The sequence below is a fragment of the Drosophila suzukii genome, chromosome 2L, assembly GCF_043229965.1.
Source record: "Drosophila suzukii chromosome 2L, CBGP_Dsuzu_IsoJpt1.0, whole genome shotgun sequence".
NCBI classification, from domain to species: domain Eukaryota; kingdom Metazoa; phylum Arthropoda; class Insecta; order Diptera; family Drosophilidae; genus Drosophila; species Drosophila suzukii.
This window is the reverse complement of record NC_092080.1, coordinates 1,019,312-1,037,060: the sequence shown is the minus strand read 5'-3', so window position 1 is coordinate 1,037,060 and position 17,749 is coordinate 1,019,312. Positions and strand designations below refer to the sequence as shown.

The following is a 17,749-nucleotide window of genomic DNA, read 5'->3' as shown; positions in this document are numbered from 1 at the left end:
GAATTCAAATTTATATTGTAATTAGTTACTATTAAATTTAAAAATTATATGATTTTTGACTTATTTTAAATCGTTTGTTTTAAATCGATTACGATACGTGAAATTTAAAATATGACTATTTTCTTTATCAACGAAACGTGTTAAAAGGTTTCAAAAATATTGTTATTTTTTATATTTTGGAGCAGCAATAATAGAAAATTCTTTTTTATAGCTTTAAAAAAATAAAATGAACTTATATAAATCATTTATTTGAAGTCATTTCATTTTCTAGTTTTTCTAATCCCACAATTTTATGTTCTCACTGTGTAAATGGGTTTTTCGATGAAACTGTGGTTGAGGTCAAGCAAAAAGAAGAGGCTGCAACACGTTCGACATTTTGTGGTGCTCATGCTGTGTTGGCCTTTGCCAAATTGAAATTGTTTTGCCAAAACAACGGCTCTTGGAAAGCAAGTAAAAGAAACGAACCACTGATTGGGAGGTAGATATTATATACAAATATAAAACAATACATAGACAAAACACAGGGAATTGTAGACAAACCACATTTCTACTTAATTAATAAAATGAACCCTTTCAAATATTCAAATATAAAACCGCCACTGTGGTGAATAGTGAACCGAAATGTTGCCACCTTGTTTGAAAAACATCGTACTCAGACTGTGGTGAGCACTGGCTTTTGAATTTGTATCAAATTCAATTGAATCTGTTAACTATATTTTATTTAGCTTTCGGAATTTAGGGAACACAAGCCAGAATGTCTCAATCGGAGCAGAATTCGAGAATGCCCTCGGGAACAGAGGCTAAGATTGGGATAAACTGCAAGGATCAAGTTTTAAAACCGCCAACACTCAATAGCAAGGCGAGGCGTCAATTTCAATGTTGCATCGCCAGGGAATGTAAGATTATAGGGTATCTATTATTGCAGGGTATTTGAGGTGTCTCCTATCTCGCAGACTACACTGAGTATTCCAACATGGTGGATTCGCTGCACATCACGCCGCGAATGATGATCCACCACAAGTGCTTTAAGGTCAACAACACGTATGGGCTGTCGCTCAACATTAAAAACACCGGACTGGTAAGTTCACAAAAGCAATTAAATTTATATTTATTTACTAGAATTAATAATTATAACTTAACACAAGTAATATTTAAATTGTAAAAAATGTTAACTTATAAAACAAACTTTCTGATTTGTATATATGACCTTTTTTAAAGATTGAGAAATATTTCTTTTTACTATATGCAAATATATATTTTACCATTTTACACTTAAACTTTTATTTGTTTAACTTTTTCGGCAGTACCCCCGTTTGCTCAATATAACCACCGATAGTCCCGAAGACACTTCCATTTCCATAGCGGAACTGGACCTACATCGCTACTTGGACACCGATGAGTCTCTAGAGGTTAAGATCTGGATACGGACGACCTCCAAAAGAGATATCAATCGACGACGCCACATCCTGGTTGAGTGCTTTCACCCTAACATCATCTTCCAAGTGCCCATAGTTGGTATACGCTTCCGATCAGATTTAATCCATTGTTCTTATGGTTCTTCCCTGCAGTTCTGGACAAATTAAAGTATCCCTCGATTAGCGACACAATCACCTTTCCCAGCTGTGTGCCTGGAAACAAGACCCATTACGAGATGATTATCTACAACCCCACCAAAGATCGCGTTCGAGTGCGTTACAGAAAGTGAGATATGCTCTAAAACAGTCTCTAAGATAGACATTCCAAAACCAAAGAAAATTCACAGTAGAATATGAACTAGCATTCAGTGAAGCTTTTACCAAATCATTCACATCTGTCTCGAAGGACCAAGTTTGCAATATTTTGCTCAAAAGTATTTGTAATATTGCTTCCTTAGTTCCAAAATAAAAATGCATAATCTGATTTCTACAAATACTTAATAATACTCCCTCCCCAGCACCAATCGGGGCCTGGAGATCATTGACAACAATAAGGATATCCTTCCGCCGAAGGATTATGCAAAGCTTTTGCTAGTTATCCAGCCAAAGAAGCTAAACGTCTACAGAGGTTTTTTCAACGTTAAGTTTGGAGTGTGTAAGTATCCGTTCCTTAACCGCCGGTTAAATTATGATACCCATCCCATCCACAGTGCCTCCCAAACCGGTGATGTTTGTCTTCACGCCCAAGTCGATGGCGGTTCACCTTAATATGGGAAGTGTGGTCTTTGGGATGACCAAGTTCTCGCGCGAGGAAGAGCGTTTGGTGACCGTGTGCAACGAGAGTCAGCACGAGGTCCAAATATCTGGTCAGTTTTATACGGAGCCGCCTGTAGCGGTAAATCAAGAGGATAGCGATAGCTTCGATAAGGAGGAGACGCTCTCCAACAAACTGATCGACGAAGCCGTCAGCATGCACAGCGTACTGCTCTACGACTTTGAGGAGCGTACTAGTGTCCAGGATGTCAGGATTGATGCGGAGGCAGTCAAGCACTTTGACTCCGTCGTGCCAAACAGGATCTCGGCGGGGGTTTCGACGGAGATCAAGTTGGTCTTCCGGCCGAGCTATGATGCCGATAATCCGTTTCCGGACGACGTGGAGCCACCGTACTTCCAGCGCACTAAGATCACTTTTTGCTTCAGCGACGCCGAGGATTGCATCGAATCGCACAATGTTATCCTGTCTGGGTTAATCGGTGGCATCGACATGGAGTTCCATCCGAAGGTGATCGACTTCAGAAAGATCTACCTGGGCGAAGAGCACTGCGCCCAGATCAAAGTTCTCAATGTTGATGGTAAGGAAGCTTTAAAGATTTATAGATAATAGTTGTTTATCAAAAAAAACTTTTTTTATCACTTGGGATACTAACGAGGTTACCAAGGGTAAATTTCTATTTAACAAAACTTATACCGCTTAAAACATTTTTTTTCTATAGATGTGCCTGCCAAAGTGGTTTACAAGGATTGCTCCGAACCGGAAGTATGCGGAATTCGCGTGACTCCTGCAGAGGGCTTCCTGCTGGAGCCTTGCACCCGTGGCATCTTCAACGTGTCCTTTTACTCCTTGTTTCCCTCCCGTTTCCAGAACACAGTTCGCTTCAAGGTGGATAACGGGGCCCACTACAAAGTACTGATAAAGTAAGTACCTGGATGAGTGATCTCCAATAACTTTGCTTTGATAACGAGCCTCTCCAGGGGCACAGGACAGCCGGTCCAGCTGCGCACCTTCCCGCAACTGGTGGAGTTCGGGAGCGTTCCGATTGCCGTGCCCCAAAAACGGTACATGCTGCTCATGAATCCCCTGGCTGTGCCCATTACGCTCCAGGTGAAACCAACTGAAGATGGTGAGGAAACACCACTGGTACTCAATATACGCAGCTCCACAGAGATGCTCCCCATCACAGTGAGGGACCCCATACGGCATCTGCAGCAAGTGCACGAAGATCTGCAGAACCAGGAGCCGGAGGAGCACAGGGAAATTCGCCTCACAACAACCGAGTCGGAAATTTTGTCCATGAAGTCCGTCAGGGTAAGCGAGTCCGTCTACAGCTTGGAGTTTGAAGAGGAAGTTATGGGTGAGCCGTATAATTGGAATCATATAATATTTTCCCTACTTCTTTCATAGAACCCATTCCGCAGATGGCCGCACATCTGCTGACAAACCTGAAGAAACAGAAGATCTTTGACAAGTCGGAGACGGATCGCCGTGTGATCCAGGAGGCTCTAATGGGTCTGCTCAACACCAAGTACTTTTCCGTATTCACCAAGCATAATAATTACATATTCATGGACTGGAACGCTCTGCCAAGTGATCCAAGGGAAGTGTTCTGTGACAACGAGATTATCTATCTTCGTCCAAATACCGGTCGCAGCATCACCATCCTTTTGGTGCCCAACAAGGTGGGCTACTTTCATCGATCCCTGTCTGTGCGAATTTGTCCCGCCGTGGCAACTTCTTTGGAATCCAGCGAAGATCACCCCATTATGAAAACACTTATCAAGTCGGAGTTTCTCTGCTCCAAGCTTTGGTTTGAGTACAACTGTGTTGTCCCCGAGATCTTATGGTCTAACTTGGTGGACCTCTCACACCGAACCATTTACGCTGGCGAAGACTACAACTTTGAGATGACCTTCTCCAACCGATCTATTATAGGCGCCTTTCTTCACTACGACGTCATTGTGAGTACCAGAAAAGCGCAAAGAAAATTAAATAAATTTTAAATTTGGTCCTTCGTGCCGGATTAATTTCTAAACAGCCCACTGACATGACCTTTCGCGATGGCACCTGGAAATTCTTTATTGACGGCGGATCTGAAATAACTGCCAAGTGCGCGGTGACCTTTCGCTCCCTGGGAAGCACCCGACTATCGGGGCTGGTGAAGATCGTGGGCGCCAACCGGCCATACGCCTTCCACCTGTTCGCCAACGTTCTGCCCACCGAGATCCGGGTAACGCCGATGTACGTTCACCAGCGTCTACAGGTCTACGAAAAGAGCGTGGTGCACTTTTATATCGACAACTATACGCCCACGCACACCAAGCTCAGTATGAGACTGGTAAGAGTATGCAGTTTTTCATAAACTCTATTGACTCTATTTTAATGACTTCCTTTTTAATCTTCCTGTTAGAAAGATATAGAATACCAGTATCTGACATTGAGAGGCGGAGCCTTGTCATCCTCGGGTCAGAGCATGTACACCACCCTGGTGTCGCTGTTTACGGATCCCGATCTGTACCAGAATACCCTGTATATCGACCTCCAGTTCGACAATGTGATGATGATCCCGATAACATTTCTGGTGGAGGGGGTGCCACTGTATTTTGAGCCCGATATCCGGAAAGGTTTCGATGCAGGATTGCTGTACACCGATACCAAGGAACAGTTCCAGGAGGGCTTCTATCAGCACCGTTTTCCCATCCGGGTGATTAACAAGGGACGTCGCGCCTACCGCATCCTCATCATCAGGTTGAATACCTATGGACCAGGGGCCAATGTCACATCGGGGTGCGCCACGAACGCCTTGACCTCCCGCTTCGACATGGAACCGAAGAACCTCTACATGTCACCCAGTTACGAAAGTCGGCTGGAGATCATGGCCAGCTCCTATGCGGAGGGTCACGCCACCGGCGACTTCCTGCTGCAGGTCATTGATCAAAAGTACCCACAGCGCAAGCACATCATAAGGATCAGGGCCTCTGCGGAGTTCGTGGATTGTCAGCTGATTTGGATTCCCAAGCAGGTGAGTGTATTGTATATTTATATTTTAAAGAATTTGGGGGATGTCATTAAAATGTTTAACGACTTTATATTCTATTATTCTGGGAAAAAGTACGTTGCCAATTCTAATTATATAAAACTGCTCCTTAAAACTGTATAAATTCACGCAGAGATCAAACCAGTAATGCTAACACATTTAAATTTTTTATTATTTTACAAATAAAAATATTTTAATTTGCTAAAATATAATGCTATATTAATTCTTGTGGGGACATTTTAAACTAAAACATATCTAACTAAATTTTTAGCTTAACTTCAACTACAAGAGCTGTGAGCCCCTTAAAGAGCGATCCTATGTGGAGACGCCACTGCTGGTGAATCCCTGTTCGCCGCCCATCCACGAGGTTACGCTCCAGGTGTCGGGTCCCTTCAGGATCAAGGAGTTCTACGAGCACACCTACGAAAAAGAGATTCGGATCAGTTTGGGTGGCGCGGAGCGAAAGGAGATCTTTGTGATCCTCAACAGAGGAGCTCTGAAACCTCTCCTCTGTCGCCAAATCGAGGGACGAATCAATGTGATGGCGATGGGCAGGCAACTGAAGTCACTGCCACTCCGGGTGGCCATAATGGTGCCGGACGTAGTGATCCTGCAGCCAGAACTGGTCCTCTTCGATCGCGGCAAACCTTACGATAGTAGCATCAATCTGGTCAACCAGGGCTGCATGCCAGCCGAGTTCAAGTGGAGGCGGCTGGGCACCACTGAGGTCTTTATTGGCGACGAGGATGATCCGGATGGCATTGCAGCGGACATTCTGTCCGAGATTCTGCGCATGCTGGAGTACGACTTCAGCTCCGAAGATCAGCCAAATATGACCAAGAGATACCAAGAGTGCCGCTGCCAGTTTCGTCGTTTCGAGGAGAATGGCGACTTCATTCTGGAGATCCTAGACGAGGTCATCAACGAAATGGATTTAAGGCACCGGCCATTGCTCTTTCCGCCAAAGGAACCTCCTGAAGATGAGGAGGACAGGGATCAGAGCTCGTCGAGCGTGGTGCGGGAAACCATCTCGGACATCCTCAATCGCCTGCACCTCGACTCCAGCGACCAGTGGTCTGAGGCCTCCTCCGAATACTGCTTCGCCAGTCGGTACATCTACTTCTACGAGAAGCGGGGCATCGTGGAGGACGCGGATCTGGAGTGCAAGCTCCACCTGCCTCACATCCGGCGGAGCCACGAGATGCAGTCCATCTTTGAGTTGACCCTCCTGGGCGGACGAAGCCAGCGGTTCACCGTCACACTGGTCAATCTGCCGCAAAAGATCAAGTTTCACAAGGACAGCATCTACATGGGAATCAAGGTGGGTACAAGATGAGTATTGCAATAAGTAATAATATAAATAACATCAGAATTACCTATAATTATAACTTTTTTAGTCGCGAATTCTTTAGTGCATCAATAATATTTATAGAATTCCTATTCGTCAACAAAAACAATTTCCAATAATCTTCAAAATAACAGAAACAGTTTATTTTATTGTAAAATATTTTGTAATATTAAATTATTCTGCAATTGAATTTAGGAAAGTCTTCAAAAAGAAAAATTCCATCTAAATAAGATACTGCAGTACAAAATATTTAATATTTGATACCATTATAAGGTTCTACTAGGATCTTCTGGAGAAGGTCCCTAAAAACATAATCTAAATATAACAAATCGAATTTTTAAAAATATTTTTCTAATTTTTGAACACGATTATAATTTATAATGCTTTTCCAATGCTGATCGCAAATAATCTTATCTATCTTCGTTATTAATATCTTTTAGCCCTGGTACGAGTCCTTTGATACGACAGTGCGTGTCACCAACGTGACCAAGTATCCGCTCCAGCTGGTTGTTGTCGAGGTGAAGACTTCGCCTCCAAAGTCTTCCAAGGAGCAACCACACGAAAAGCGTTTGGTGGATGGCTACTGCAAAATGACGACCAGCGATATGCTGAGCCTGGGGCCACTTGGAGCGGATCAGATCCGGGTGAAGGGCATCCTCGGATTCAGCGAGAGTTTTAAGCACTCCTTTGGAGCGATGATCAACAACAGTGACTCCAACTATTTTTGCCTGCGGGGACAGGGCGTGATGCCCATGCTGGACATGGCATCTCCACTGCCCATGACTCCTTTGGATCCCCTGGAGGTGGAGGAGGAGTACCGGATGCTGCAGAAGATTTACCATTACGAGATCTTCCGCTCCATCACAGAGGTGGATGAAGAGCCAAAACCTGCAGCCGGTGAGGAGGAGAACCAAGTGGAGGACATAGTCACTGTAAGCGAGGACTTTTCCTTGCTGTCGTCCACCGATTCTGAAATGTCCTCCGATAGAAAGGACCTCCACGACCTGCAACTCTTCCGTATGGTTCACACCTACGTGATGGTGAATAACAACCAGGAACTGCCGCACGCCACTGTCTTGAGACAACTGATCCTGGCGGAGAGGTATTTAAAGCGGCTCCAGTTGAAACCCGAGCTGTATGCGTTGCATCAGCAGGTCTATCACACCTACCAAAAGATGCACAAAGCTCCAGGCCTCAAGCAGCCGGCGATGGTCAAGCACTTTACAGTTCAACCCGTTCCCTGCGAGCAGCACGGCTACGTCCTAGACTTGGGTTCCTTGAACAGGAACACCGTGCGACGGTTCCAGCTGAAGCTGCACTTCTTCGGACCCGGGAAACTCATCGCAGCAGCACGCACGGCAGTTAGGATTCCGGGCTTGTATGTGGACTTTAACGTCACAGATGCCAAGCAGTAAGTATTTGATGGGATAAATGCCACATAAAGCAGTAAAACTATACAAATTCTGGAAGTTTTAAAAAAGCTATAGATTATATTAGTTTATTTATTAACTAACCTTTTTAAGTACTCACTTATAAATTATTTCCATTTTCTAGTTTCGTTTCCTGATTTGTATCTCCTTTAAAAGCTATACTTTCTTTTAAGTTATACCTACCTCTACAGTATGAATTTATCTCCCTTGTTAATTTAAATATTTATTTGGGACAGCAATATTTTAAACTTAAATATCTTATTTAATATAAATATGCAAGCATCTATAAATCAAGTGGAAAATCGTAAATATAAATACAACTAAACCTATCCCTTAGTGCCGATAAAAAATTCTCCTTCTGGGCTGAGAAGTGCACGGCACTGGAGTACTTCAAAGAAAAGTACAGAAACATGCTTGAAAGGCTGCTGGACGCGGAGCAGGATCCCAAGCTGAAGCATGCCCACTCCTTCGACCTGGACAAGATGGTGAAGCACCAGCGAGATCTGGCCCCAAAGGACCGACGTCTGATCGAGGAGTACTACAACAGCCTGAATCCTTCCGTTTATCCGGATCACAAGCACCATTTCACTCTGGCCAAGATCTTCTCGGGCTGCCTGTCCAACTATTCCGGAGTGGACGTGACCATGGTCGGATTCTTTAAGCCAGAGTCGCGTTTCTATGCTAAGGATCAGCTAGTGGAGGACTACCTGTTCATTGATGTGAGTAATTTCGGCTTGGGACTGATCTATTAAATTCCATCTTATAATCCACAGTTGCACATGGGTCCGACCCTTCCTGTCCTACTCAAAGGCGTCATCGTTTCCTAGGTACATCTTGAAATTTTATATGCATTTATTGTGGGTTTTTGTTTAAAGTGAGTGGATGGGCGGGCTTCTTAGACGTATGTGCAGTAATAAAGCTTATACTTTGGCTAAAAGCGAAAACCCTCAGCAATACATATTGAGCTGGCGGAAAAAGTAGTGGAAGATGAGTAGCACGCAGAAGGAACTGGTCACGGGCAGACCAGCCGCTTTGATCCAGCCGAGAATGTTGAAGTCGTCCGGATAGAATTCAAACTGTTCCGTGGGAATTTCGCCGCAGTTTGAGATCACCACTGGCTCCACGGGGAAGTCATCTGTGTCCGTTTTCACCTGAAATGGAAACAATAATTAGAAAATGTGTCACACCTTACATTTTGTATGGTTAGTAGGAAAATATGATTATACCAAGTAAAGAATTAATACTCCAGCACTTTTGACTACTTCTACTACAAAATATTTTAAAAATGTATAAAAATATATTTTCTGAAAAGTAAATACCATATTTTTGGCAAAGATCTGAGAAATTTATTAATTTATGAAGTTTTCAATCTATTTGTTTTTATTGGATAGGATAGGATTATTGAATCTAATGTTTTAATAAGTATTTCCAATTTTCTTTTGCACAAAATGAATTTATAATTTGCTTTCAACAATAATTAATTAATATAATGCAGGAAATATTAGTATCGTTGTAGCCTATTTACAACCACAATTTAATCTCAGACTTTCCAGTATTTAAAATGTAGCATAAGAATTTTTATTTCAAATAAAAAAATGCATCATATATTTTTCTCAAAGTTCAACCCTCAAACAAGAATTAATATTTAATTACACTTTTAAATATACTCACATCCTCGATAGCGTAGATGGTTTCCATTCCTTCCAGCACCTTGCCAAAAACAGTGTGCTTTCCATCCAGCCACTTAGCGCCCACGGTTGTCACATAGAACTGGCAGCCATTGGTATCCGCACCGCGATTGGCCATGCCCAAGTAGCCCGGTCTGTTGTGCTCCACTTCCAAAGCCTTGTCCTCGTCCGGGAAGTACTCTCCGTAGATGCTAATGGAGCCAGTTCCATCGCCATTGAGAATGTCGCCGCCTTGGACGAGAAAGCGTTCCACCACGCGATGGAAACGCGATCCAACGTAGCTGGTTCCGTTGATGCCGCGCAGACATATGTGCCGGAAATTGGCCACCGTCTTGGGAGCCAGCTTCCCGAACAGGCCAAAGGTAATCCTGCCCACCGGCTTCTTGTTGTGCTTCACATCCATGTATATCCGCGACGTCACCGTGAAGCTCAGGCCACTGACAACGGCCAAAAAGTAGCTGCAGAGGATTATCACACTGAGGAGCTTCATGGTCGCGCAATCTTGGGATCTACGGTGGTCCTAACGCGCTGATGAAATAAACAGAACTGAAACGAAGACTCGGATTGTGGAAATTAGAGAATGTGGACACAGTGAATTCTGGGTCGCGGGCCTGGAAACTGAAGCCCCAGAAGTTCCAGGTTAAGTGCAAGCACCGCATGATGATGGCATACCCCCTGAAAACAAATCGATTTTTATACCCGGCACATAGTGTCTTGTTTTGAAACCAGAATTTTTGACTTTAAAGAGTTTAAATATTAATGTGGTATAAAATTTTAAGTATCATTTTAACTAATTATTTAGATTTAGAAAATATTGTATGCATCTATGAAACTAAGTAAACTATATCGTTGCAGATTAAAATCACTAATGCTTGTATAGGACATTTTTATATTATGTATCTATATTTGATACTTTATTCATGTATAAATAAATGTAAGCAAAAATCAAATAAAATAAGATAACACTTTCTGCCAGGGTTTTAATAAATTCGGTTCCCCTCTTTTTCGTTTAAATAATAACTACACTGGATTTTCATCATATGACTTGGTCTTTAATTATATAATTATAAACTTATAAATACGTAACTGTATGAATAATTATGAAGTTAGCTATGGGCATACACAATTCGAATAGAGACTTCAGTATAAGTACACAGCAACAATATGCTGCCTCGTGGGGAAGAGGACGACTAAAGCGAAATCTTAGACTAAATAACTTAGGGATACGCTGCCTCTACACACAAATATACCGAATACATATATATACACACTTAGATTAACTAACTAACAGCGGCTAACCTGGCTACAGTCTTCGTGTGGGGACTTGATTCCGTGGTCAGTTCCTCCTTTGTGCGTCTGAGATCTATACAGCTGAATCTTCCGCAGAAGATTCGGGCAAGTCCTACCGCTTTTTCTGCGGATGCACGTACTTGCAGTTCTTGCCCATGTTGCAGTGGCCCCGCATGAATTGCTTGCAGATGCCGGTGTTACCACCGCCTCCGCCACCTCCTCGGTTGGGGCCAGATCCAGCTGACCTCCAGTTGCCTCCGGAGTTGTCCTGGAAGTTGTTCCCACCGCTGCGCCAGTTGCCTCCGCCATTGTTTTTGTTTCTGTTGTTGTTGTTGTTGTTCCTCGGTCCTCCGCCGTTTTGCATGGGTCCAGGGCCCATTCCATTAGGTGGACCGTTCATCATGGGCCCATTGGGTGGACCGTTCATCATCGGACCATTGGGTCCCATCACGGGCCCATTGGGTCCCATTACGGGTCCATTCGGTCCCATCACGGGTCCATTGGGTCCCATCACGGGTCCATTGGGTCCCATTCCTGGTGGTCCTGGTCCCGGGCCATTCATCATCATGGGCGGGTACTGATTGAATGCAGGTGGGCCATTTCCGAAAGGTGGCACTGGACTGCCAAACTGATTGCCCATGAAATTCTGTGTTGGCATGTTGTTCATGTCCATGCCAGGACCACCGGGACCGTTCATCATAGGCGGTACACCTTGCGGAACGATTCCCGGTCCCATTTGATTCTGCCAGATTTGCGGCGGTCCGTTGGGCACCTGGTTGGGCATTAGATTGGGTGCAGGTGGCATGCCCGAGGGCGCTGGCATACGCCCCATGAAGGGATCGAATGGATTTTGCATCATATTTGGACCGGCACCGAGGCCCGGCATCATGTTGTCATTGAAGCCCATATCCGATCCGCCATTAGTGGCTCCTGAGCTGGGGGCATATCCCTTGGGCTCTGGCCACGCCAAGGTACTATAGTCATTGACCGCATCCGGATTTCCTGTGAGATCATCCATTGGTATTACTGGAATGTCATGGGCAAAATGCGGTTCCAGTTCCGCCTCAGCAGCACTGTCGGGAATCATGTCCGGCGAGAAGTACAGAGCCCTCAGCGTGGTAGCCTCTCTGTCCATCTGCACCTGTCGCTGCTTGGAGAGATTTCCATTCGGGTGATCGGGCACGTTGTCGACTTCGATCAAAGGTCGCCATTCCATTTGCGGCTCCATGGTGTCATCAAATCCTCGACGAGCAATCGTCAGAGCATCCCGCTCGCTGAAACGTTCCAAGTTCTTCATTTCCAGGAAGGTCTGCTTCATCACGTTCACGCGCTCCGATCGATCGACCTCGAAGTACCGGATCTGGGTGAGTTTATCCTCCGGCTGCCAGGTGAGCTTCTTTTTCGGACCCTTGCGCCGGTGGAGCATTAGCACACCAGGCGGTCCATCGGGTCCGCAGCCGGGTCCTGGTTTCTTTGGCTCCTCAGGCACATCCTCGACGTTTTCAGAGGTGCTATCCGCTTCGCCGGCTTCTCCACCGGCCGCTGCCTTCTCCTTTTGCACCTTCTGTTCGATGTCCTCCTTGACCCGCTTCAAAGGGATGTCGTCGTCATCGGCATCTGTGTCCTTGCCGGGTGAGGCGGAGCGAGCATCGTCGTTCTCCTTGCTGCTGTCGTCCGACTTCTCCTCGCCCTTCGACTCGTCTAGAGTGTCCTGATAAAATTTGAGTGGAGCCAGCGGCGCATCCTTGTCCGTGGGCGAGTTCGCAGACGCCGGGCGCTTGCGCTTCACCACCTTCTTGGGCTCGATGGAGGCGGCCAGTGCATCCGAGAACAGATTGGTCTCCACCAGGGTTGAAACTGGAATGAATAGGGAATTATAAGTAATTGCTCTAGTAATTGGTTAATATGGGTGTTATAATACTCTTCCTTAAGTGGTCGCCCAGTTGGTGGTTTTTGCTTTTGCTAGAAATTAGGGAAAGTAAACGAATTGAGCTCTAGCCTCCCAGTAAACGTCCCACAAAATAGCTATACTAATAGGGGTCTTTACTAGAGTAAACATCGAAAAGCTAATAGAACCCGAGAATATACAAAAAACTAGCTTTTATTATTTCAGTTCACCGATTTTCGTTTGATACCAAGCTACACTTTTTGAGTACGGTTTATATTTATAAAGTTTGTGTAAGATAACTTTGTTAAATCCAACTTATATTTATTACAGCAGTTATTTAATTGAAATTAATTGGAGATCGGGGAAAAATTGTTTTCACATATAGAATTTTTCTAGTTATCTCAACTAAAAGAAATTTGAAAATGTTTTTTAAATGTTAAAACAAAAAAAAACATTTAATCGAAGTTTTCAGTAATTAAGACTTTTAAAAGCGTGGATTTTATTATTACAAAGCAAGTGTGAAGTGGAATCTATAGATTACAAATATCTTTAATTTGAAATTGTAATGTGAATTTTATTGGTATATTAAATAAAGTCATAATAATAAAAGAACGAACAGTTTTCTATAAACTAATCTTTAAAAGGAACTAAATATAAACACAGCGATCAGATAACGAGCACTTGGGAGCTCTCCGCCGAAGTGACGCATCCACGCGATGGTACACTACCATGCAGGAGTGGGTAGACGGGGGATTCCCTTATCTAACGAGGAAAACCACTGTGGCGACCCTCGGTGACGCACGACAGCAAAATTGAGGCCAAAGCGAAGCAGCTGGGATTCATGCCCACGGGGTGGTGATCCACCTTCCAAACTTCTAGAACCGCCAGCTCAAGTCAATATTTTCGTTTTAGTTTCTTTTGCGCTCAATGCATTTTTTTATTCAATAGAAAAATCGTATTTTTCTAGAGGAAACCGTATTTTTATTGGTAAGTTTTTAGGAGGGCTGCTTAGGCCAAGTGAATCTACATACCTTATAGCTAAGCTAAGCTAAATACGTTCAAGATTTGAGTTTTGGATACTTAACACCAAGCGGCGGCGGCTGCGGCGTCGGCGGCATCGTCTGTGCCCCAGATTTCTTTGCGTTTTCGGTCTCAACGCATGCGCAGTGCCCGAGATTCCGGGCTCGACATCATCCGTCGTCATCCAGGGGTAAACACGGGTACCTTACAATTCAATCTCGATCCAGGGGTATTACCACCACTCGAATCGCAAACAATTCATACATACATAAAAATGCAAGGTAGCCACTTAGAAAGCCCCACTTCTGCACTATAATTTAAGACCCGCCCCAAGCAAAATTAAACACCTTGAGGAGAGAAGTGAGATCAACAAATAATACGGCGGAGGTCGAGATATTCGACTCCGTTCGAACACAAAAGCAAAAACCACCAAAGTCTTCTGGGCTGTGGAATAGAGTAAAAAGGAGAGTATTAGTAGGGTTTCTCAAAATAGCATGCTTACTCTTCTTGGGCGCAATCAGCTTGGCGGCTCCAGGCCGCTCCACATGTCCCGCGATGTTGTTCATGTCGATCTTGGCCTTCTTCTCGGTGGGAGAGTCCCTGGGCGGTGGCGAGGGACGCTTCAGTGGCGGTGGTATGGCCAACAGAGCAGGTGCGGCGGGAACAGTCGACGATGTGGGCTTTTTCAGACCCTTGCGCGATGGCGGGGGCGGCGCCTCCTCTGTCAGGCCATGCGATCTGAATTTGGACTGATACGTCTTTACGGTGGCCGTCTTTTCCGTGTCCCGGCGAATCTCTATCGAAATCGAGGCCTTTCTGGACATGATGGGAATGGATCTGGGCTTCTGTGCCTCACTCTCCTTAGACGCAGCAGTGGCAGATGGGGAAGTGTTAGCTGGTGCCACTGCTGGCGGAGGCATTAGCTTATTGTCTTTGTCCTTCTCCTGCTTCGAGGATGAGGACGTTGACGAAGTCGAGGACGACGACGACGACGACTTGTCCTTGCGATCTTTGGACGAACTAGAACCAGAGGTCGACGACGACGATGACGAGGAAGACTTAGAGGACTTGTGTTTATTCGAGGAAGAGGAGGACGAACCGCTGCTACGCTCCCGGTCCTTGCTCGAACTGGAGGAACCGGAACTAGAGCGAGCCTTGTCCTTATCGCGGTACTTATCGCTGGAACTGCGATGGGAGGAGGAAGAAGAGGAGGAGCTCTTGGAGGAGCTACTCTTCGAAGAGGAGGAGGACGACGACGAAGAGGACGACTTATGGCTAGATGAGGAGGACCTGTGACTGGAGGAACTCTCCTTCTTCCTATCCTTCTCGCGCTCCTTCTCGGACCGTTTACTCTTGTCGCTTTTGACGCTCTTATGCTTCTTATTATCAACGTCCTCCCCGGACTTAACCTCGGCCGCTGAACTACTATCATCTAAACTGGACTTTTTCCCCAGACTGACATCGGCTAATGCTTGGGTGGCAGAGGAGGTATCTTCCTGCTGCTGCTCTTCGTTCTTGATTTTTTGGGCTGCTGCAGAGTCTGTCTCGTCGTCTTCGCCATCTGGCTTGTCTACCACCGGCTTCCACTTAATGGTTATGCTGTTGGAGTTGCTGCTGTTGGCCGCCGAGGTGATAGTATACGTCACGGGTGCGCCGGCACTGTCCGTGCTATCCGAAGAGGAGGCAGAGTCCGGAACTGTAGCTGCGGCGGGGCCGGAGGCAGCAGGAGCAGCAGCCTGAGGCGCCGGAGTGGCTGCATTCTGTGGCGCAGCAGGCTGGACCATCACGCTAGTGTTCTCAGTCACGATCTTCAGCCACTGTTCCACCAAACGTTTGGCCAGAATGCGTACACCTGGAAAACGGGGTCGAAAAAGGCAATTAGTAATCCCCAGGCAATAATATCCGTGCAAAAAAGGAGCAAAAGAAAGCGAGAAAAGAAGATTCGACATGACTAAGCTGACTAAACAAGGTTGAAAAGGAAAGAGCTGGACTCGAAACTCACCTTCATTGCCGCCATCCTTGCAAAGACCTTTGACCAAAATGGGCGCCGAGTTTATCTTCAGCCGGTTGACGTCCACGGGCGAAAGAAGAAGCAGCTCCAGGATCTCCTGCACCAGCGGCCAGTTCATCGCCCGAATAGCATCGTTCAGCCAGGTGTAGACCAGTGACCAACCGCCCACGGCCATGAAGTCGCCTAATAGCTCCGTCTTTGTGGATTTTAGTATTTGTACATATACACATTTTGAAACGAGTTTTTTTGAATACTTGGCCATCAGACTGTGGGGAAAAACTAGATATTAGCAAGTGCCGGCAGGGGGCGCTGTTGTGTGGTGAACTTACCCCGAAATGCGTTTCACCTCCGCTGCGCTCAAAATTCCACCATTGTTGTCCAAAAGCACCCGCAGGCACCTCAGCAATTGCAATGGTACTATGCGAGGCTATTCAAATACGTTTTTAAATAAAGCACTTTGGTTAAAAGGAGCTGCGCCTGATATTTTTGATTTAAAAACTTACCATTTTTCTTTGTTTGTCGTGCGGGGGTTTGAAACGGGTGTGGCAACGCTGTTCGCCCTATTGCCGTCTCTCTCCCTCGCTTGCAGGTATGACCATACGCGGACGAGTGTGTGTGTATTGGTGCGTGCGTGCGTGTAGCGACGCTCGTCTTTGTTGGTGTGCGTAACTTAATGAATACTAAATTTCCACTGATTACGTAATTCCATCAGATTTCGCTTTTGCAAGCCTTCCAAAAGTATCTAAAATGGCAGAAAACACCAGTCTGAGAACGTCTTTATCGATATACAACTACGCTAATGCCCTACAATTCACTTTCGAAACGAAGATAAATCAAATTCCAACCGCAGGCACCAGAAAATGCGAGATTTCTTTCTTATTTTATTGTGAGAACTGGCAGTAAACCAATAATCCCCTCGCAGAAATGTCTTTCGTATTTTTGCAGATCAGCAGAAAAACGTGTTTGCGTTGCGATTCTTTTTTTCACTGAGAAATGCGGACGTGTGTGCTGCGGCTCGCGGTTATCGGTAATCGATAAGGCAGTGCAGCCCTGCGCGCTGTCCACTCTCCAAAAATGCAAAAAATAAAATTACAAATTTTAAATTCCTCCTTAAAAACATGCGTTTGCTTGGACGATTATAACACGAATGTCTCTGCTTTTCTTTCAGTACAACCCATATTGACTTTCGAGACGAGTTAAAAGTGAAAGCTACTTAGTTTTCCTTTTTTCAAGCAGGTTGGCAGCGCCCTGCCACGCACACAAAAATGACGCCATTTTGATTTTCACAATTTTTCACAAATGCGTAATTACAATTATTTTCGCAACTGAAATGCTAGGAAATGCGTTTTTATAGCAATTACAACAACGTCGGCCACTGGGTTTTGATTTTCTTTGTTTGGTGCTAATTAATTGGCTTTGTGCCGATTTAGTTCACGTCCACGCCCCAAATTTCGTGGTACAGCGGCTGTATGCGCAGACACTTTGGTCGAATAAAAGTTAATAAGCCTACCAGAAAATATTTATATATATGAACAATTTTTTATCGGCCTTACAATTTGTTAAATATTTTATTTGCGATGATTTTTCTTTCTCCGAAAATTCCTGCGTGCGCTTCAGATGTACAAAATCGTGTGACCTTTTCTGGGCAGGTGAAAAATATCGGCCTTCACTTTCTTAAAAATACCAAAAAATGGTATTTTAAGATACCAGATTTCGTTAGTAAATACCGATGAACGCCGTTAGCACCCGCGCAAAGAACAATAAATTTAAACTTTGGGTGTATTCGTTCAAAAGCTGTGTGGGAACGAAAAATTATAAATGGAAAGCAAAACACAACACGCCTGCAG

General features: G+C 44.9%; 3 protein-coding genes across 5 annotated transcripts; 1 reads left to right on the top strand and 2 right to left on the bottom strand.

The window, feature by feature from the left end:
• The first annotated feature begins 710 nt into the window (after positions 1-710).
• LOC108021329 (uncharacterized) lies at positions 711-8,906 on the top strand. Its single transcript, XM_017090000.3, has 15 exons — positions 711-896; positions 954-1,078; positions 1,305-1,515; positions 1,569-1,701; positions 1,934-2,070; positions 2,126-2,767; positions 2,909-3,110; positions 3,168-3,547; positions 3,598-4,151; positions 4,229-4,528; positions 4,601-5,212; positions 5,499-6,548; positions 7,016-7,986; positions 8,343-8,724; positions 8,779-8,906. The coding sequence occupies exons 1-15, from the start codon at positions 755-757 to the stop codon at positions 8,830-8,832; spliced, it is 5,895 nt and encodes a 1,964-aa protein (XP_016945489.2). The 5' UTR covers positions 711-754; the 3' UTR covers positions 8,833-8,906.
• ninaA (neither inactivation nor afterpotential A) lies at positions 8,840-10,242 on the bottom strand. The gene is made up of 2 exons (XM_017090002.4): positions 9,677-10,242; positions 8,840-9,156 (listed from the first exon to the last, which is right to left on the bottom strand). The coding sequence occupies exons 1-2, from the start codon at positions 10,181-10,183 to the stop codon at positions 8,953-8,955; spliced, it is 711 nt and encodes a 236-aa protein (XP_016945491.2). The 5' UTR covers positions 10,184-10,242; the 3' UTR covers positions 8,840-8,952.
• A 481-nt stretch (positions 10,243-10,723) lies between these two features.
• On the bottom strand, positions 10,724-17,570 carry PNUTS (Phosphatase 1 nuclear targeting subunit). 3 transcript variants are annotated; one of them, XM_017088302.4, is made up of 6 exons: positions 17,456-17,570; positions 16,406-16,644; positions 16,232-16,329; positions 15,894-16,168; positions 14,394-15,743; positions 10,724-12,840 (listed from the first exon to the last, which is right to left on the bottom strand). In XM_017088302.4, exons 2-6 carry the CDS (start codon positions 16,406-16,408, stop codon positions 11,096-11,098), a joined length of 3,471 nt encoding a protein of 1,156 aa, XP_016943791.2. In that variant the 5' UTR covers positions 16,409-16,644; positions 17,456-17,570; the 3' UTR covers positions 10,724-11,095. The 3 variants fall into 3 exon arrangements, with proteins under 3 accessions (XP_016943791.2, XP_016943799.2, XP_070855659.1); XM_017088310.4 differs by lacking the exon at positions 17,456-17,570 and adding an exon at positions 16,711-17,046; XM_070999558.1 differs by lacking the exon at positions 10,724-12,840 and having other exon boundaries at positions 13,853-15,743.
• Between the last annotated feature and the right edge of the window lie 179 nt (positions 17,571-17,749).